The sequence below is a fragment of the Herpailurus yagouaroundi genome, unplaced genomic scaffold (assembly GCF_014898765.1).
Source record: "Herpailurus yagouaroundi ecotype Mexico unplaced genomic scaffold, PumYag 140, whole genome shotgun sequence".
Taxonomy (NCBI): Eukaryota; Metazoa; Chordata; class Mammalia; order Carnivora; family Felidae; genus Herpailurus; species Herpailurus yagouaroundi.
Window position 1 is genome coordinate 82,564,579 of NW_024412395.1, and position 22,497 is coordinate 82,587,075.

General features: G+C 39.8%; 1 protein-coding gene across 4 annotated transcripts; it reads left to right on the plus strand.

Moving 5' to 3' along the window:
* Positions 1-444: 444 nt before the first annotated feature.
* Positions 445-21,802, plus strand: CTLA4 (cytotoxic T-lymphocyte associated protein 4). 4 transcript variants are annotated; one of them, XM_040475969.1, is made up of 7 exons: positions 445-635; positions 4,099-4,262; positions 6,651-6,767; positions 15,659-15,792; positions 18,402-18,749; positions 19,191-19,300; positions 20,598-21,802. In XM_040475969.1, the coding sequence occupies exons 2-7, from the start codon at positions 4,237-4,239 to the stop codon at positions 20,700-20,702; spliced, it is 840 nt and encodes a 279-aa protein (XP_040331903.1). In that variant the 5' UTR covers positions 445-635; positions 4,099-4,236; the 3' UTR covers positions 20,703-21,802. The 4 variants fall into 4 exon arrangements, with proteins under 4 accessions (XP_040331903.1, XP_040331905.1, XP_040331904.1 ...); XM_040475971.1 differs by having other exon boundaries at positions 4,099-4,162; XM_040475970.1 differs by lacking the exon at positions 4,099-4,262.
* Positions 21,803-22,497: the final 695 nt, after the last annotated feature.

Genomic DNA, 22,497 nt, shown 5'->3' on the forward strand with positions numbered 1-22,497 from the left:
TTTCCATCCCAGACAGGCCAGTGGTTCATTCTCATAGGAACAGATACCTGTTCTTAGGAAGACTTGCTTTATCTGCCTGTAAAGCTTCCTATCAACACTACTATCCAGGGACTTCTAGCATGCCTGATCTACATGCAGAGTATTCATTCTGAATATCATGTGACCAGGGAATCCACTTCACATCGAAGGAGGTGTTGGAATGTACTCAGGTCCATTGGTTGTATCACATATTGTACCCAGACGCTGTCAGCCTCATAGACTGCGGTAATGTCCTTTGAAAGCAACAGAAGTGCCAGCTTGGAAAAAACACTCTGGGAGGATGGAGTGACTTCCTTTAGTATGCAATGCATTTACTAAATCAGAGCCTCCTATTTGGTGCTGTGTACCCAGTAGAAAGGGAACATGAGTCAAAGAATGAAGGGGTGGAAGAGGAAGTGAGCCCATTTACCACCACTCCCATTAACCCATTAGAAGATTTTGTGCTTTCGGTCTCTGCTACTGATGAGGAACACTTTCTTGCTAGAAGACACAGAAAGACTCCCCAAGAACTACAGATTATGGCTGCCATGAGGATGCCTCGGAGTCCTCTGTCCCAGGATCAGCAGGCAAAAAGAAGTTTCACCACACTGGTAGAGGTAATTGACAATGATCACAGGAGGAGATAAGGCTGCTTCTACACAATGGGAAGGGAGGATTACATGTGGCACACAGATGATCTACTTGGATGTTTCCTGGTACTCTTGACCTATTTTAACTATGAACAAACATGTGTAGCTACCCAGAACTGTGAAGGATATGATTTTCAAGGGCTCAGATAATCAGAAATGAAGGTTTGGGTCACGTCAGGAGGTAACTCACCCAGGTCTACTGAAGTGATAGCTAAGAATGTGGGGAAGAATGAAGACTGGGGGAGGGAGAGGAGGAAGACTCGTTATTGTCTTGAAGTCAATTGCAATGATGAGGGTTGTTGTTCATCCATTAACTTCCCTCTTTGGAGTTTTCCCTCAGGAAGAAAGGCTCATAGGAAAAGTGGAAGAGAAGCTGCCTGAACCTAAGTGGAAAAGTGGATCCATGTGGCACAAGGGGTGGATTATGAAAATAAACCTCACAAATCCCCTACTGTAAGGAGGGTAATGGACCAAAGACCCAAGCTGGGGCACTCTGACATCCATAGCCCTGTTTATATTGAGGCATTGCCTCCCATGGGCTGCTCCTAGCCAACAACTCTGAGTGGCAAAAATTCTAAAGCAAGCCTGTTCCAGATGGTTCACCTTGGCTCAAGGACCACTGACACTCTTGCCAAACCTCTCCTAGACTGTATGGGGATCTAGCATGTTTCCACCCAACCTTCCCTCCCACTCTCCTTCCCTTAGGGGCCACCTTTGCATAAATATCTGATGGTTCTTCCAGCTTTCCCCATCTCCCTCCCCATTTTCTTTCATAGATACTTCTCCTAATAAGACCTTTGCATGCTTAATCCCATTTTGGCAAAAAATGTAAATAGTTCTGAAGTTGAGAAACTTTGGCTTACAGAGATAATAACAGCAGGAGCTGAGTATCAATATTAGCTCAACTACTTTGTGATTCCCTGGAGATAGAACTCCTGAGGATTGGGCCAGATGGCAAATGGCGCACCAAGAAAAATGATATTTCTGAGAAGCAGTTGGACTAAGATTAACAGTATTCTGCTTCCAAGGGGTTTGGTCAGAAGTGACTTTCTCTGAGAAACCATGGTCTTAACAACGCTTGTCCACTCTGGCTTCCCTCCTTCCTTCCTCCCTTTCTTCTTTCGTTGTTTCATTCCTTAATCCCCATACCCCTTCTCTCTTCTCTTTCCTTTTCTCCCCTTCTCTCTTTTCTGGCCCCAGTGACTTTTTGTCTCTTGCCTTAATATTGTATAGTTAGTAAATGACAATGATTACTCAATAGTTCCATCATGAAAACACAATTCTCATGCAAGCAGTTTACAATGACTTTTAGTTTGAAATTTCTCATGGTTCGGTTTCGGATAAAAGGTGAATGTTCTTGGAAAGTTTGAACTTAATCAGAAAAGTTATTTTAGAATTATGCTCTTAGGGTAATTGCTGGGCTTTTAGATCTGGAAATATTTTCTTACCAGTTATTGTCCACTGATTGCTAGGAGATTTGGGTTAATAAATTTATCACTTAATAATTTTTTCCTCCTCTTCAGTTCTTACGCATTTGCACATATTCATTCAGTTTCACTTCTACGGTTAGCACTGCACCCCCAAGTTAAAGCCGATTTTAGTCCAACGTCAGGTTCTAACTGGGTCAGGTTTGCTAAGAATCAAGCCCACTTTTGTCAATTCTTTTCATAAAATTGGTCTGGGTTTCAAGAACATAATGAAACCAGAATGTGGGGGAGTTTAGAATATAGTCTGGTCTCAATTCGTCTGCTCTTTGAAAACCACGGTCTGGTTTCAACCCAACTAAACTTGGATAGTTTAATTTAAAAAAAGTAGTGACTAGAAAATCCCATCAATCCATGGAGCACAATAGCACTCTTCTAAGGACAATAAACCCAGAAGAAAAGGAAGCATGGAAGTTTTCTTGTTAGGTTTGCCAATAAAGTGATAGATATTCTAAAATAATGTTTCAGAATTTATGAGTGATAGCCTCTTCAGAAAGTGATCATGGGTATCTAATCAGCCCTATTTATGTCTCATATCTCTATATTGATCAGTTTTCTTCATCCGTGTTCCCAAATGCCTTGCCTCACCTGCAGGCCCTGTTTTTCCTAACTGAAGTTTTAAGGGTTTTAAAATTCTCAGTCCTTCACTGAATGAGGCTTGCATTAGTCACTATCCAAGACTTAGATCCAATGTAGTTCTGACCATGGGACTCTCACTTTGGAAAATGGCCACTGGGCTCCTGCCATACTCAGGTAAGGCTTAGATTTCCTCTAAGTCCCTTTGTCTGCATCTCAGAGGACTGAGTTTCTGCTTTGAGACTTTTGAGTGTCTTGCTCTGTCTTGCCCTTCCCCTGGGGCCAGAAACCCTGACCTGATCTCCATCTTTGTATCTTGGGGCCTGGGGCTCATCAGTATGTGGACAGGCTTTCTGAATAAAGAAGTATCAGGCTACTAGCTGCCTGGAGTCCTACTTTTTGTGCTCTACTCACTGTGTACAATCTCTTTTCCGTGGGCTCCAGTGCTGTTACTTAAATTGTGCCCTGTGAAGGTTTGGCGTAACCCACCATCTAGTCCCCCAGGGGCCTGAAGTTCAGCTGCAGTTCTGCAGTAGTGATGGCTCATGAGAGAATCAGCCTTCCTCCCCATGTTACACTTGCTTTGTGTGGCCATGGAGTAGGGTCATGACTCCTACACGAATCTAAGATGTTCATCCCTGTTCTAGTGCTGCCACCATTACTGAAAATGTTCTTGGTATTTGAAGGCCTGTATATAGCACAATCCTTCCAACATCTTCAAAGGTAACACTTATTTGTATGAATGATAATTTGATATTCCCTCCCACCAACAACAATTTCCTCATTATCTGAGGGATGTTGGTGGTTAAAACACCAAGATATGACCATACAGTAATAAGACACTGCATTTTTTTCCCCTCCATAAAAATGAGAATAATTCCAAAAAGTGGCATCCCAGGGATTTTCTGAACAATGACAGTATCACTGGAAAAATATAACCTTCCAAGACGACATATTTGAAGGGCTGCAGTCATTTGAATTTGCAATTTTAGATAAAGCGATTGAACCTTTTATCACTGAAAGTTTTTGTTTTGTTTTGCTTTTTAACTATAATGAGTTGTGGGAAGCCAGTCAGCCTTACATTTCCTTGGAATTCTCTTTGTGACATAGTGGAGCATCGCCTTGAATGTAGGGCCCCAAGAAGAACTTCTCTTTCTCTTGCTTCCTTCTGCCAGGGAAGAGGCTGGCATGGTTAGGAGCCTTCAACTGCACTCCCATAGCACATCAAAAGATACTTTTAAGTAGGAATTCTGACATAGAGGAATTGGCCAGATAATTTTAAAAATGCTTAGGGTTAGTTCTTGAATTTTCTGTCTTTGTATGCTAAGTATCGTGTCTAATTTATATTACTGAATATCTGATTCTGACAGATTTTCCCCATGACACCTGAAGTCCATGTTCAACTGAGAGTGATCTGTTTGAATGACCTGCATGGTATGTCTTGAACGATTTCTGTCAAGTTGGAAACCAAGGACATACACTTAGAGAATGCAAAGTCTACAGATGATATGAAGCCAGGCCTAACCATCTGCCTGTGAGGATCACTTTCTCTTTTTCACAAACAATCAGAGGGCAAGAGATGGACCTTAAAGTTCTGATTCCCATATTCAAGATCTCAGTATATTAGGGCCTGGATAACTTAGACTACTTCCTCTTCTAAAATTTACCGCACTAATGTCTTTCTCCTATACTGGTCACATAATCCATTTATTTGCATGTCCAATTAACCGTACCCAACACATTACTTATATTTGGGAAAAGGAGTGTGTTTCTGAACGTATATGATGTTTTTCACGATGTTCTAGGAAAATTAACACAAGAAGTGCTTTCAGAGTATCGTGATGCCAATGCAGTCACAAAAGTAGAGAAGCTGATGCTACAATACGTTGTGCTGGTGAAATTGCTTCTTTGGTTGATATTTCAGAAACCAGAGTTCTTGTATAAACTCATCTTATATTTCAAATGTCTGCATGAATCTTCTTTCAATTTTTTCCCCCAAAATAGGAATGTTCAAGCTCTGATGAACGGGTATATACTTAGTGTTCTATAAACAATAAAGACTTTAATTTATATGGCTTGTAATATCTTATTTTTCTAGTCACAAATAATATATATACATTCAGAAAGATGGAAAATAGAGGTAAGATAAGAGAATAAAAATTCTATAATCACTGGTAGCATGTTGCTGTATATAATTCTGCATGTATTTTCACTTTATTTTTATAAAATGAATCATATTCTAAATACAGTTTTCTAACCTGCTTTTTCCATTTACATATCATGAAGGGAAAATATGCTTTTAATTAAAAATTATTTAGGGCTGAAAGTTAGAGTTTCTTTCTAATTGAGCCTCCTCATTTTCACAGATGAGAAAATTAAACTAGCGAGATTATATAATTAAACTGATTTCCATTTAGGTAGCATTAGAACCACATCTATAATTCAAAACTCTTAAATCCCATGTCACCATTTTATGCATTTTACTCCTTATTTGCTACAACCAACCCTGAAACAATAAATCAGAGTTAGAGAGTGTGAGAAAATCATATCTTCCCCTGATATGTTTTAGCTGGGCTAAATGTTTGCTAGAAAACACCTTGGTAAAGGTCAATTGTCTCAGAATTTATTGAAAATATCTTATAGAAAACACTTTGTAGATTTTACTAATTAGTTTTCAATCTTTAAAGCTTCAAATTGAAATCCGGGTACCGAAACAACAGGGCTTGAGGCAGTGAATCTAGGTGACATCCCAAACTGCTAGAAGTCTATAAAAAATTATTGTCTAACCAGTGTCATAGAAATATGGCTAAATCTAAGTAAGAGTTTCCTGACTTTTAAGTTGGTGACTTAAAAAAAAAAAACATTTATGCTGCAGTAATTTGAGCTAAAGACTTTTAAAACCGGTTCTATGAGTCTTATCAATCACAATCATTTTATTTGCTAAATTTAGTGCTAGAATGACATTATCTGCACATTCTTTGTATAAAAACATCTAGCAGAGCATCTTTTTAGGGGCTTTGTGATTTCAAGAGGCTTTTGGAATTTTATGAAAGTTCCACCCACAATCAAAACCAATGTTCTCTTATGGTTGATTAATTCTGTCAGATGGGTCGGAATTGATATTTCTTTGAATATATGCAAATTATCCTTCATTTAAAGTTTCTGCTTTGTCTTTTTTTTCTCTGCTCCATTTGCTTCTCATTTCTCTTATTCTTTCTTCTCATTTTCCTCTTTACTTCCATTCTCTTAAATCAAAAAATCTTGTGGATTTCCCTTCCAGTTTATTTTTTTGATATAGGAGATATTGAAGTCCTTGAATATATTCAGATTTACAAAGGACATTGACTTACATAGACAGTTTATGATGCTAATTAAAAGAAGGCCTGCATATCTAGACAGAGTCAGAGGATTTGCAAGTAATTTGTTTTCTCAAATAAAAAGAGTGGTTCCAAGTGATAAGAAAAAAAATTGCATTTGCTTAATATATTTATCACCACAAACTTGGTTCCTGAATTTGTCTTACAAATCAGGATAGTAAATTCCAGTAGCAAAGATTTAATTTTGAAAAATCATAACTTCCTTTAACTTTCTTGTATCATCATGAATTAAAAATTTCTAACAACCTCATATGTTCTTCAGTACATATTGTCTATCTTATCCAAAAGGTAAAATGCAGGGGATACAGTTGACTGATGTTTCTTGACCTGCTTATGTTTTGGGAGGACAGGAAACAAATGTTTGTGGTATATTCTACTTGTCAGTATTTTTTAACCAGATAACACAAATGACCAGAACTGCAAAGTTTGCATGTAGGGTAAGAACTGTATGTGATCAGAATGAACTCAAATAATGTTGAGAAATAACAAAAACGATAAGCAATGGATTCCTCAGGATTTTAAAGTCAATGTCATTTCTTTAACAGGATTCTCTTAGATGGGCATGGAAGCTGGGCTCTATGTATGTGCCAAAGATTGCAGACCCTGGGTTTTCATTTCAGTGCATTACTCTTACTGCTTTCAGCAGGCCCTGATGTGCTCATGTAAGTGCAATTATTCAGTTTCCTGTTCATGGATGAAGCTCTGGGACAGAGATTTTCCTCTTAGAGCATAATCCATGGTATGGGGCCTGCTAAGGAAAGCTGCTAAATGCAACCAGCTGCTCTCAAATTATATTCTCCTAAAACATGCTTGAATCATATAGTTCACTGAGCCAAAATTTCCTACATGGCCTCTCTCCATCTCATTTAGTTATTCCACAACTGAGTAACCTGTTAGAAAACTGTGCCCAGGGAAAGGCAAAGCCAAATGATCCATATCTCAGATTCTGGCTGGTTATGATTCAGTGTGATGTGTGGTCAGAATTGTAGATGATGAGGAAAAACAAGAACGTTTCTCCCTTGCCTCAGCCAGTTAATGATGCATTTACCAGTTCATTCTTTTTATACTTGGAGTGTAGTCAACTTGGCTATAGATTTTGTCTAGATTACATTCAGAGAAGAGCAAAACGTATGGTCAACACATATCGTAAGACCAGTGGTATGCTTTCTAAGATGGTTAATGCCAATTGAATCCATCATCATAACCATATTGTATATGTATATATGTGTGGTAAAGGACACATAAAATTACCATTTTAAACATTTAAAAGTATATAATTCAGTGGTATTTAATACATTCATTATGTTGTGCAACCATCACCACTATCTAATTCCAGAATGTTTTCATCACCCCCAAAAGAAATCCTGTACCATCAAATAGCCACTTTCCATTCCCCCCTCCCCACAATACCTGGCAGTCAATGGTCTGCTTTCTGTCTCTAAGGACTTGCCTATTCTGGGTATTTCATATAAATGGACCATACAATATGTGGCCTTTTGTGTCTGGCTTCTTTCACACAGCATGATGTTTTCAAGGTTTATTCGTATTCAAGCATGCATCAGTACTTCATTTCTTTTTATGGCTGTATAATATTCTATTGAGTGGATGTAGCACATTTTCTTTATCCATTTGTTAGTTGATGGTCACTTGGGTTGTTTCCATCTTTTGCCTGTTGTTTTTGGTATTGCTGTAAGACCATAATTTTCAATTTTTACTCAAAATCTGACTTGCTGATTTGTGTTTGTCGGTACCTAAAACCTATGAGGAAGTTTGTTGGGGCTGGGCTTCAAGTTGTAAACTTGCAGGAAATTAAAACCAGAAGTCATGTTAGTTTAAGAGGTCTTGGGAAGATGGTGGATGATAGTGAAGGCATAGTGAGAAGAGACTTTAAGTTAAGGACTTTGGGGCCTCACTTTGGTTCTGCCACCAATAGGCTATGCATGTAATTTGGGGTAGATCACTTCACCTCCCTGGGTCTTTCTTTCATCCTCTGTAAAATGGGAGAGCAAAACTAACGTTTCTTCTAGGATTCAATGCCTGTAATAGGCTGTGCAAATACACTGTGCTCCTTATTATCTAATACACATTTCTCCACCATCATAGCTGCTAATGCTCACACTGCAAAGGAGCAAAGACACTCCTTTTCTAAGGTGTGAACATAAAAGTTTCCTATGAACTGGAGGTGTGAAGGAGGTCATGGCCTGAAATCATTCAAATGCTACGATGGCAGCAGGGGTAGAAATAACACAGCTCAAAATGTGAAAACAGTGATTGCCTCTGTAACCAAGAAACTGAAATAAGTTCTTGAAGCTCAGATTATACAGGCCACAAATATCATTAGAGAAATGGATTCCATCAAATGTTTGGTACTTCCAATGTTACTCTTTAGAGAGAGCTTGTAACTCTTTGAGGTTGGGTGGTTATTCAGCATTAAAGACAATTTTCAGTCACACTCTGAGCTTGCAGTAGGACAAGAAAACATTAGTGACTTGTGACATTTCTGCTTTTGTAAAATGGAAATAATCCTGGGCTATCTCAACTTGTTCCAAATGGGAATCGGGTGTACTCTGAGTTTATCATTCAGGTGGGGTGAGCTGGGGTGCATCATAGGTCAAATACAAGACTATTTACCCTTCCCTTTTTATTTTTTCTTTTTATTTCTTCTTGATGATAAAGAAATAAGATCTACATGCACAGGGATAAACCCTAAATGTGTGATATTGGGCAAGTCAATTAACTTTCAACATCAGTTCTCTGATCCGTAAAATAAAGAGGTTACCTATTTTGAAAATGTCTATTCCTGGCTTTTGATAAAGTCCCTCACCCAAATTATTCATGGTTGGCCATGTTGCAATAGGGGTGAAGGATTAAGACTAAAGCCCAATCCAAATTTAATCTTAGTTTTAGGTGTGAGAAGTTAAGGAGATTGAGGGAAAATCAGAGATGATAATGGCTAAATCAGAAATATAATAAAAGACCATTATATATAAATGGAGATAAGATATTCAAAAAGATTTAATCATATAAAGTAAGGAGCTTAGGCAATTGGAACGTAGATTCTTCCTACAAACGACTTTGTCATTTATTCATTCAAAAATATTTGTTTTCATCTCTACGTAAGTGAAGCTCTGACAGATAGGATTAACCTTCAACTGAAGTGGTTTCAGCATTTCATTTTGTCATTAAGTCAGCAAATAAAACTTAGCTTCCCTGACAACCCTTTTCACTTTACCCTCAGCAAGGTGGCAATGTAGACTGAAAGGACAACAGTAATCTATTCTATTTCCCCACAAAGGGGCTGTCAGAAGGTCCACAGCTCAGAAGCATCCATTTTTACCGGACTTTATGATGTAGATTACAGCTCCCTAGGGACTGAAAATTAATCTACCACATTTAAGTGAGTTCTTGCCCAGCCCATATTTTCACCCTTTAATGGTAATGAAGCTAAAATTTCTTTCCAGTCACTTTGCATATCGTTTCCTTTCTCTTAGCTCTCTTTCGAAGTGAGATGATTGATAGGTCCTTCTTTAGCAATCACTTGAGTAGATGATTTTCTTTTTCCTTTGAAGTCAATTTTGAAAGGAGTTGTACTGTGATGAGCTAATTAGCACAAAAACAGAGTATATAACCTTAATTAGGCATGATAATAGGCTCAACGTAATGGGATGTCCTGAAACTGCAGGCTATGCAAATATTAGACTTTTCATTCCTCCCATTACATCTGAAACCATCAAGCAAAGGATGTTTTGCAGTATGTACCGCAGTCAATGCCAGGTGCACATCTTTCAACAAAAGGTTGGTTTTGGGGTAAGCTAGTTGGGGAAAGGATAATAGGAGGAGGGTTAGGGAAAAAAAAAGCTTAATAAAACTGAAAAGTCCAATTAAGCTCAGAATGAGCTTTATAAATTCAGAGGAGTTTTATAATTAAGTAAAATAATGCAGTTACCCTACCCAAACTATATCTCATCTGGAATTCTGAAGACACCCACTGTAGGCATCACTTGAAATTATGCAAATCTTGAGAGATCTTTCAAATCCAGTAACCACTAAGAGTACTACAAAACCCGTCTGGGGTTTACTCAAACTAGTAGGATACAGGAAGATAGTGAGGAAATGAAATCACAGTGAATCCCCGAGCCCGAATTTTAGCCAATTATTTTCATTTCCTCTGCCACCAACGTTTTTTGTTGTTGTTGTTGGAGCGGTAAAAGTAAATAACAAAACCGACTTTCCCCTTTCTACCCTGAAATGAAAATATCCAAGGATGTAGTACCCCCAGACATTTGAGTATTCAACCACTGAATAACTGAGAGCTTACAATATCCTTAGGTTATGTCTAATGTCTAATTTGGTTTCAGATACTGATGGGAACACCGATAGCAGAAATTTAGTAAGTATGTGAGTATTAGAATAGTCTCTGGTTTAAGTCTGATGTACCACTCATTCATCAGAGATGATAATGAAAGGGTTTATATAACAGCTGAAGTTTGTAACCCATAGTTTTCTCCGTATTTAACCTATAAGCTAACATTTACTGAGCACATACTATAGTCTAGGCAGAGTTTTCAACATTTTATTGGCATAGTCTCACTGAATCATCACAATAACCCTATAAGATAGCTACCATAATTAGCTATATTTATTTTACAGATGAGGAAGCTCAGGATCAAAGAAGTTCAAAAACTGTACCTAAGATCACACATCATGCAGTAGAGTTAGGATTTGAACTCCAGTCATACTCTTCACCACTGTGCTGGGCTTGTTAGTATCTGTCAGTCCCCTGATTGAATCCTTACTTACTAGCCCTTTTCCCAGAGCTGGAAATGAGATGCCAGAAACATAAAATGGGTTGAGACCTAAATTGAAATGCAGAAATTCTCTATCACCTATTATGTACAAAGGAGGCCCTAGTTAGATGCTAGGGTGAATGTGTGAGTGCCATGGAAATAGAATTTGATATAGGTGAGATAGAAGAATTGCACAGAATTGACTGTAATAAATATGTTATTATTGTACATGAGAGAATAGGGAAAAAGTAACTACTGGATGGGAATGAGATCAGAATTTAAATGCAGTTTTTGCTGCTTATCAGCTGTGGGACTAAATCAACCAGGGACTCTACAGCAAACAGGTGGTTCAAATGAGAGATTCAGCAAAAGACTATTTTAAGAGGTATTAGGAGGGTCAGGAATAGAAGATGTTAATGCACACAGATGCTAGCAACCCTGGAAGGTGGTCCACTCCCAATACTGAAAGGACCGGGGAAAGAAATAGTGAGAATTGGCTCATAGAAGGGGCAGGCGGCACTCAACAAAAGCTGTAGCTGTGCAGAGCTACTGTTACTGCCGGAGATAAGGTCCTGAATCTGGGAGAGAGAAGAAATATCCTGATCTCTGCCCTCCTTCCTTTGGATCTTCTTCAGGTGCTTCCCATCTGCTGGTCCCTCCCAGAAGCCAATCTGCCAGGGAACCCAGTTGTCCCTGTGGGTCTGCCTCCCAGGTGGAAAATGGATGTAAGGAAGGGCGGTGGAGAATAACCTTGGGCAAGTCACTTCCTTTCTCTAAATTTCAGTCTGCTTATCTGTGGTATAGTGCCTTCCATAGTAATAGTGGTTCTACAATTTTTGCGTTCAGCTTTTTATTTTGAAAAACTTCAGTATTGCAAAGAATTTTTAAGAATGTATCAGGAACACACAGATATACTCTTCACTTAGCTTCACCAATTGTTAATATTTTGTCTCTGTTGTTTTATTCTTTTTCTCTCTGGGCTAACACAAACATACACCCGTATTTTTGTTGAGCCATTTGAGGGTTACTTACTGACATCCTGAGACTTTATCCCTGAATGCTTAAGCAAACATCATATAAAAACAGAATGTTTCTCTACAAAACCCCAGTTAAATGATCACACTCAGCAAATTTAACATTAATACAATCCTATTGTCAAATATAGTCTAAATTCAAATTTCCCCAAGTGTCTCTATAACGTGCTATGTAATTATTATTTTTAAATCAAGGATCACACATTGGATTTTATCATCATGTCTCCTTAGTCTCCTTTAATCTAGAACAATTTTCAAGGTTTTTTCTTCTTAAAATCTTTCACGATATTGACATTTTTGAAGAAGCAAAGGCCCATTTTGAAGGCCAGTTGTTTTGCAGAATGATCCCAACATGGATTTGCCTAATTGTTTTTTCACGATTAGATTCAATTTAACCCATTTTGGCAATACTACTACAGATGTGTCGTGTTCTTCTCAGTGCGTTATATCTGGAGTCACATGATGTCAAAATGTCTCATCATGGGTGATCTTTAGTTTGATCACTTGGCTAAAGCAGTATCTGCTAGATTTATCCATTATCTTTTCCCCTTTGTAATTATCAAATAATCTATGGGATGATACATGTGAAAAGAATATATCTTTTTCACCAACATGCTTTTTATCTAGTGTTTTTCAAAACAATCGAATTTTCTTGCTATTGCAGAAATAGTTTCATGAAAGTATAATTAGGGAACCTGGTAAGCTTCTTTGAAAGTTCCTATTGCAACCTTCATGTCTTCTTATATTAAACTGTTTTCACTCCTTTATCTATGCATTTAACAAATGTTTATAGAGCGTTCACCTGAAACCTTGCCTGTGAAATTTTCATCAGTGGCTTCATGGTTGCCTAAACTAATGTCTTAACTCAGATCATTCTCCTGTGCTCCAGACCATGTCAGCAATCATTTTGGAGTCTTTCCCCCTTACATTCTGTAGATAAACTCAATGTACCCAAATGGAACTCATCATCTTCATTTCCTGATCTGCTTATGTTCCCTATTCCCGGAAATTGTAGCTCTGTTTTCTCAATGAGCTTTCTTGAATGTCCAGATACCATAGTAGTTCTTTTATACATACTATATGCATTATCTCATTTAATCCTTACAACAGCCTTGAGTTGTAGTCACTATTTTCTGGAAGACATTGGGCTCTGAGCCCCAGATCAACGGCTAGCAAGTCTTCATACTAGGATTCAAATCTAGTTCTCTTGGACATTAAAACCTTTTCTTTAGTGCAGTGATTAACAGCATTTCCCACTTCAGATCCTGGCTCTACCACTGACTATGGGGGATTGGATAAATTCAAGTCTCAGTGCCTTGGTTTTATCTTTTATAAATTGAGAAAACCTATGATCCCTGCCTTGTTTTGAGACTTGAATGAGATAAAATTGACAAACATTTGAACTGTCACACTACGACAGTACCTCTTAAGCCATAAATTTGGTGTTCTCTATGCATTCACTGCCTTTGGAATAGTCCTCTTAGGAACCTGTCACCACTGCTGTCGCTGCCTTACTTTAACACCAGGAATTGGCAAACCATGGTCTGCAGGCCAAATCCAGCCTCCACCTGTTTTTGTAAATAATGTTCTTTTTTTTTTTTTAAATTAGGGTATAATTGATATTGTGAATAATGTTTTATTGGAACATAGCCATGCCCTTTCATTTATGTATTTTCTGTGGCTATTTTCACCCTATAACAGTGGAGTTGAGTAGTGGCAACAGGGACCATATGACTTGCAAAGCCTAATATGTTTACTGTCAGTCTTTTTACAGAAGAAGTTTGTCAATTCCTGGTTGCCTGGGGTATCGCAATAGCCTCCTTCTTGGTTTTCCTGGTTACATCTTACTTCTTCTTGAACTTATCCTCCCCATCCTTTCTCCCGTGCAAGCAGGAATTCCCCTAAAATGTGAACTCAGCCGTGCCAACTTGCTCCTTTTTGGTGCATTCGCCCTCAGTGCTAAGAGCATCAGCTTCCACCTACTGTGGATTCCCATACTTGTCTTGTCCTCTGGCCATAATGAGCGCTTTATGCCCTTTCCAATCTTGGCACGTATTGTTCTTTTTGTTTCAATACCCAGCCCTTGCTCTTGCCCTCAATAATAAGCTCAGGTTTTACTTTCTCTGAGAAGCCCTTTCTGACTTCCACAGGCTGAACCAATGGCTTCTGCTCCTCTATGGCTGTGCAAGATACTTCAATTCCAGCATTTCTCTATTCTGTCATGATCATGGGTGTAACTATCTCCCACTCCTTCTGCTGTGTCTCCTCTCAAGGGCAGGAACATACAATTTTCACTTTTGTATCTTCAGTGACCTATCTGGGATCTGGCCCCTAGTAAAAGCCCATTAGGTTGCTCTTGCCTGTTGGCATCTCAGCTGGGTTGGAAGGCTTATATAAGGTGGTAGGGGAGTACAGAAAAAGGCCTCAGGAGAGGCTGTCATGTTGGTTAACTCCTGGATGATGAGAAGGAGGATTAGATATTGGGAGAAAATAGGCATTGGAACTGCATAAAGTTGATGAGATCCAAAAGAGGTGTTTTGGAGAGAGGACACACGGAAGAAGGGGTCATGTGTGGGAATGCTGGAAGACAGGCTCACAGAGGCATTAGGTCCATATTCTATAAAGCCTCCTCTGCTGTGCTGAGCTGTATGGACAATGGGAAACCGTGAAGGGCTGGAATAGGCAAACATCATAGTCATGCTGTAACTGTTTGCATGTCAATCTCCTAGAAGTCCCTTAAGGCATTAATTGTGTTTTGTCTGGTCCCCATTCAATCTAAATGCACATACCATATAACTGGCATAGGTTTTCAATAAATGTCTCTTTTGTTATTGAAGCATATGAAAACTCATCAGTTTTAAGGTAGGTGGCCCCAATGTTTAGTATTCTCTTATAGGATGAACACTTGTCCTGTTTACAGCTTTCATACATTTAGGAACTTCAGTCATATTTAACCTTAGTTCTTGGATTTTATACTTGAAAAATTCTCTTTAGAAAAAAAAATGTCCATCTTCTTATGGAAGAATCTCTTGGATCATTTTGGCTGATGTTTGCTGGAATGTCTCCAACTCTATTTTGTCTTTGTTAAGGCTTTCAAGAGTACCCGAATTCTTTCCTAATTTGCAAACCAGAAGCAAAATCATTCATTTCTTATGATTTTGGTATTTTCTCTCAACAAAATGCTCAATGGAGCTTGGAGAAATAAACTCTTATTTGTAAACTTGCCAGAGATGGTGAATACAGAGCTTTTATTACTAATGTCTACAGACTACTGCTGTCATTGGGTCAAGGGCTCAGAACCAGCAGCTTCATAGTTTTGGAGATGTGAATGAAGTGAATTGGGCGGTAAAAGATGCCTAGATAATTGGACATAATTGGGACTTAGGGAGACTCCTGCACTCCAGGAAATTCTCCAAGTCTCCACTTATCCTCAAAGTGAGCAAGAAGCTTCAGTTTCAAATTGAGTGCATTTTCCATCCATGGATTGGCTTGTTTTGTTCAGTTTTACTTTGAGTGTTTGAGGTTATCTTTTCGACGTAACAGCTAAACCCACGACTTCCTTTCTCGTAAAACCAAAACAAAAAGGCTTTCTATTCAGGTGCCTCTTGTGTGTGCACATGTATAGTACATACCTGGGATCAAAGCCAACTATATAAAGTCCTTGATTCTGTGTGGGTTCAAACACATTTCAAAGCTTCAGGATCCTGAAAGGTTTCACTCTGCTTCCTGAAGACCTGAACACTGCTCCCATAAAGCCATGGCTTGCTTTGGATTCCGGAGGCATGGGGCTCAGCTGGACCTGGCTTCTAGGACCTGGCCGTGCACTGCTCTGTTTTCTCTTCTCTTTATCCCCGTCTTCTCCAAAGGTGAGTGAGGCTTTTGGAGCATGAAGGTGGAGGAGGTGTTTCTCCCACTTGGGTTTCATTTCTTTCAGCAGTCAAGGGCAGTGATTTATAACAAAGCCAGAAGCTAAAGGTAAAACTCCAAACTCCTGGCTTGGATAACTCTGTATTCCAAGACAGCAAAGGGGACAGCTGGCAGCAGCAAATGAGCAGAGATACAGCTCATAGCAGAGTCCCAGGCACTGACTAGGAGCTTAATAGATACATCTGAGTTGGTTTGGGAGACAAGCAATTTCATACACTTCTGTATGATTGGAAGAAATTACTGTAAAGTTAAGTGAGTTAAGAGGAAAGATCTCCACAGTCCTTAATATATTTGAGCTTGGAATCAGGGTGAGCTCAAGATTTTCCTTTTTCAAAAACATTGACTTAAGCAAAACATATCAAGTTTCTTTCCTACCCGATTTGAGATTTTAAGATCCTCGAGCTCACTTTTATAAATGAATTGGCTTATTTAAAATTTAAGCCTTCTTTACTCAATTCAAAGTCTTAAGGTCTTCAGTCAATTCTATAAACTAGTTAGCTAATTATTTAAAAAATGAAAGCAGTTTGAAACCATAACACACACACACACAGAGAGAGAGAGAGAGAGAGAGAGAGAGAAAGAAAGAAATAAAAGGAAGAAGAGAAGAAAGAACACCATCAGTCTGTTTAGCCTAAGATACTTAATTGCCACCTGACCTATCTGTGGATTTCAGATGCAGATTCCCCAGTTTTCAGATGAAATAAAGCTCTTTACAGGTTGATTCTAGGTTTGCTACATATAAAATGATGAGCATTCTCACTGAATTTCAACCTTCTCTCTCTCTAGACCATATCAGTTAAGAAACCATGTGGTTTGTACGATATATCTTGGATGCTTAAAGGTATTCCATAATTAAATTATTACCAATAATATTATAAGAAATATTTATATACATTTTCTTATTCTACATGTTTTGAACATGTAAAGATTAAATACTCTTAGAAGTAATTACCTTTACTTTGTAGAAAATTTATCTCCACCTGTTACTGAGATTCTCCCGCTGAAAAATCGAGTGTGACCAGATTTACTGGTGATAATTGGGAATTTGCCTGGGGGCTGGGGGGAGGGCAGCAAACTTGGTCTTTAGGCTTAGCATCAATACAACAAAGATTATTGGGTGCTCATATGGGCAGATTATAATGGCCGCTCCTAGGAGTTATAAGCCAAAGGCGGAAGCTGCAAATTAGTGCGCAAAAAACTTTAATATGGGATAGAACTTGATTAAATACTGTGACGGATTTATAACAGTGCAAAAGATGCTCAGAGGATGCTCAGGGGATGCTCTGATAGACTGAGATGAGGGTTGGGGAAGAAGACTGTTATCTAGCCAGCCAGGGCTGCTGGATTAATTCTGGCAAGGGCTGCTACCATGTTGTTCTCTCTTGTGAGGACAGACGTTGTCCAGTTCAGGTACTTGGGAGAAAGGACTAGTGATAGAGCGATTTCTATAGAGTCATTTATACATAGGAAGAGGTGTCCTGGAAACTCAGACTGGAGTGATAGGTTGGGATTAGATCATAGAGGACATAAATGCCACTTATTTCATTTGTTTTTGCAGTCAATGGTATGCAAGGCATCAAAGTGTTTGAGCAGAATTAATTAGTGGCATGTTTCATCCAAGTGTTGAGTGTCACTTGTATGATCGACTGGAGAGGGGCTGAGTTAGTTGCAGGAAGGTAGTTTGACATGAAGCTAAAGTTTTTTTAGATGATGCAAGCCTTTTTGAATTGAGAGCTGGCTTCCTTTATCCTGTAGAAGCCAGAGGGAGGAAGAACAAAGGAGCATGGGAGTGTTCAAGTGGAGGAGAGAGTGGCGGAAGAGGTGGTGGTGGCGGCAGGGGAAGCCCACAGAAGTTAATAGTAGGGTTGCCTCAACCTAGAGAGGAAACGACCCGGTGCCCTCTGCTCTGTGGCTTCCTTCATCTAGCAGCGTCCCTCCTTCTGATAATAATGCTGGGAAAGGTGACATCCGGTGCAGTGACCTGGGGCTCAGCCTCTCTGGCCAGGTAAATATAGGCAGAGGTTTGTGACGTATGCATTGAGAGGTAAGGTGAAATTCTGTACCTCAACCTCCAAAATTTCCCCTACTGCTCATTAAAGTTCCTGTAGTTCTGTGATAACCATAGAATATCAGAGGTGGAAGGCACTCTGTTCTCATCTGACCTAATCCTCTCTTAGTACATGTGAAGGAAAATGAAGGCTACAGGGGAGGCATGACTCACCCCAAATCAAGTATATTTCATGGTAGGGCCTGGCCTTCAGTTTGTCACATCAATGTTCTTCCTGATACAACCAACTGCCTTCAAGAAACTCTGTTCTCTAAGGAAACACCTTCATGGAGATGGGCTGGAAGTCAGCTGAGTGATGGAGGGGATGGATGGGGAGAGAAGGGAAGGGATGAAGAGTATTGGCTGAAGGGAGGGAAGGACTGGAAGGTGAAGCTGGAGAGTGTCCATCAAAGATCCACTTCCCTCAGCCAGAGATTTTGCCTGAGCCTGGTCGCGGGTGAGCAGGAGTTCACTGAGTTCCCTCTAATTTTCCCTTGCTAGGGATGCATGTGGCCCAGCCTGCAGTGGTGCTGGCCAGCAGCCGAGGTGTCGCCAGCTTCATGTGTGAATATGGGTCTTCAGGCAATGCCGCCGAAGTCCGAGTGACTGTGCTGAGGCAGACTGGCAGCCAGATGACTGAAGTCTGTGCTGCGACATACACAGTGGAGAATGAGTTGGCCTTCCTAGATGATTCCACCTGCACTGGCATCTCCAGCGGAAACAAAGTGAACCTCACCATCCAAGGGTTGAGGGCCATGGACACGGGACTCTACATCTGCAAGGTGGAGCTCATGTACCCACCACCCTACTATGCAGGCATGGGCAATGGAACCCAGATTTATGTCATCGGTGAGCAAAACCTTATCACTAAGCTTACACCTTTTGCATTGCTGTCTTCTTTGCATGAAAACAGTTTTGTTCCTCAACTTCAGGTGGTTCATTTTTAGGATTATGGAAATTCTCCTTAAGAGTTCTTTGGCATACTGCATGGGAGTCTGATTAATGGGTGGTGACCCAAACAGCGTTCTGACTAAAACTAAAATGGGTTGGGGATAGTGTTTTTTTCTACTGGAGGTTGGGGCACTTACTCTGGAGTGATAAGCACTGTGAAATTTGACTTTGGGTCTTTGATAGGACACTCCTGTAGAAGTGGCCCCCAGCAGTCAGACTTACTTAGGGGTGGACACCAAGGTCTGGAAGCTCTTTTTTTTCACTAATGGGGGGGGGGGGAGTAGGGCCCTTAAGTTTAAAGAGAATCTCAAGGAAGCTGTGCTTTGTCTTCTGTTGCAGATCCTGAACCTTGCCCAGATTCTGACTTCCTCCTCTGGATCCTCGCAGCAGTCAGTTCAGGATTGTTTTTTTATAGCTTCCTTATCACAGCTGTTTCTTTGAGCAAAATGGTGAGTGCAATGCTGACAACACAACACTTCTGGTGGGGATGCCTCCAGTGATAGCAACTGACCGAATGATGCTGTTGAGTTCAGTTTTCTGGAGATGAAGCAATAAATGCAGAACAGTGGTAAAGGAAGGGCAGTGGTAAAGAACACGCTAGAACCCTTGGCATTGGCCTTTGAGGTTTCAGGATGACTAACATTTTAGATGAGTGTGTTTGACATTGAATGTTTGTGTGCTTCTGAACAGGGTTTCAGTTTGAGTAACCATTTGAACAACACGGGGCAGCTGTTTTGCACTTTATCTTCAAGACAATTGTACTTAAAAACCCTGAAATATAAGATTAAGTTGGACAAAATGCTGCTATAGAAGACCACTGGATGGATTTTAGTCTCCCCCTTCATGTCACTCCACTTCACCTGGAAGCCATCCCTTGGTGCCACCCTGCTTGTGCCTTCCTTGTCCAAGCTGTAGCTGTCCACCCAATACCTGTCCAGGGCTCCCTGTTATCCAGTCTGCTCAAATGGAGAGTCTTGCCCTCCCCTCTAGCCCAGTGAATGAGAATACAAGGTTTTATTTATTGCAGTGTTGGTGGAAGAGATGGAAATATGGAATCAGGCCTCCTATCGGGATTTCTTTTTGGTGGTTCCTTTCATCTACCTCTGTCTATGGCTTGCTTTTGTCAACACAAACTTCTTCCCTGCTTCTCTTTCTCTCCCTGGCTTCCTGTCTTCCCCTCCCTCTCCTTCTCTCCCTCCCCTTGCCCCTCACTGGATTCCAAGATCCTCTACTCAACCTGTTCAATTGCTGTAGATTCTTCTTACCTCATTTTCTAGAAACTGCCACATGGACACAGAATCTCAATTTACGGAGGTGATAAAAAATGGGCACTAATGTGGGCAAAAAGTTATAAAGAGTATATGAGGAGTGGATATGAGAAATACAGCTCTTGAACAGAGTAACTGAAGTTTATTATCTTATCAAGCTCCTCCCCTCACAGATAAGATGTGGTTGATCACCATAGGCATTTTGGGTGTCCTTTTTAAAGCTTTCTCAAAGTCTCTTACTCCTCTCTTGCAGCCAGGGAAAATGATTGCCATTTTACATCAATAGCACAGAGTTATTTACCTAAAGTGAGTTGTAATAGCTGAATCAAGAAAATCTTCTGGGGCTTATAATTCTGTATGTGGTGAACATTCATTTTTCAACAGGGTAGGGACCCAGTATTTGGTGAGTCCTATTATGTCTAGAAATGGCTTCTGTATTTCTCAATAATAATTACTGTTTCTTTTTTGCATTTGGCAGCTAAAGAAAAGAAGCCCTCTTACTACAGGGGTCTATGTGAAAATGCCCCCAACAGAGCCAGAATGTGAAAAGCAATTTCAGCCTTATTTTATTCCCATCAATTGACACACCGTTATGAAGAAGGAAGAACATTGTCCAATTTCTAAGAGCTGAGGCAATTCTACCTTTTTGCTATCCAGCTATGTTGCTTATTTGTGTATTTTGGGGGGGGATTCATCTCTCTTTAATATAAAGCTGGATGCAAAATCCAGATGAAGTGTACTACAATTTGAAGCAAAGGTGCAGGAAAACAGAGCCAGGATGTTTCTGTCACATCAGATCCAATTTTAGTAAAAGCATCACTCGGGAGCAATATAGGGATGCAGTCTTATGTTGTAGGTGAAGGATATGGGTTAGGGGGTGGTGCTGTCCAAAGAATACAAAGGAAGAGAGTTAGGGAGAGGATGATATTGTACACACTTTGTATTTATACATGAGAAGTTTATAGCTGAAGTGATGTTTTCAAGTTAAAGTTTTGTGCTGTTATTTTTCTTAAATGTGGAATTACATGAAGACTTTAGAAATACTCACGTGGCTATATTTTAGCCAGTGATTCCAAAGGTTGTATTGTACCAATATGTATTTTTTTTTATTTGATAGTATTGTGCATGGGGGCCACATGTGCTTTTGTGTATTTGCTGATGGTTTTAATATAAACACTATATGGCAGTGTCTTCCCACCATGGGTTCAGGGAAAGTTTTATGGAGGGGCTCAGGACACTAATACACCAGGTAGAATACAAAGTCACTTGGTAACTGGCTTGGAAACTGGATGAGGTCATAACTGATTCTTATAGACACATTGAGCTGAATTGGTGTTGACATGTGCTTTGGGCTTTTATGTTAGCTCCTTTCAAAGGTTTGCAAGGGAGTCCAGACTGGTGTATCTGATGTAACTCAATAGAACACCAACCTCAAGAAAATGGCTCACTCCAGGGGTCTTGTAGGTATGAACTTCAAGGAAGCTCTAGTTTCACAAGGGCCCCAATTCCTAACACATGGTTCATGCCATGGACAGAAAAAAGCAGCAGGTGGCAGAACGGGGTGATGAAAGTTTCTAAAAACTAACACTGTTGGTGTTTTTTAACTCATTATTTTCCATGAAAATGCAACAACATGTATAATATTTTTAATTAAATAAAAATCTGTGGTGGTCATTTTCCAGAGTTGTCTTTATCTTCCTTAGATTTGAATATTGTGTTTCAGGGTTTTTTTTTAATGTTTTTATTTTTGAGAGAGAGAGAGCGTGCAAGCATGAGCATGGGAGGGGCAGAGAGAGAGGGAGACATAGAATCTGAAGCAGGCTCCAGGCTCTGAGCCGTCAGCACAGAGCTCGACGTGGGGCTGGAACTCACGAACTGTGAGATCATGACCAGAGCCGAAGTCAGACGCTCAACAAACTGAGCCACCCAGATGCCCTGTTTGAGTTTGTTTTTAATTGATCCATTCAGCTGTCAGTGAAGTCTCCATTATTAGGAATATTGGGAACAAATTGATAAAAAGGCAAATAATGCTTCATGAGTCAGCTGTCCATCAGCCATTATCTGCAAGCCATTTTTGGAAGGAACTCCTCCTCTGTCCGTTTGGTTTCTTTACAACTATTTGAGATACAAAGGGGTTAGTGCAGATACAGCAGCGTTTATAAGTCACACAGCATTCTCTTTAGCATAAGTTCTCCATCTCCCCTTTCTTGCCCACGCACGACTTCCTCAGCGTGGCTCCTACGGTTGCCATGGCAACTCCTCTGTTGTCTATTGTGTTCCTCGCAGCCATTTTGATCTGCTTCCAAAGTAAATGGAGCTTTTTCTTGTGGCTTCCAAATGGACTATTTCACAAATGTGGGGAAAACATACCTGTGGTC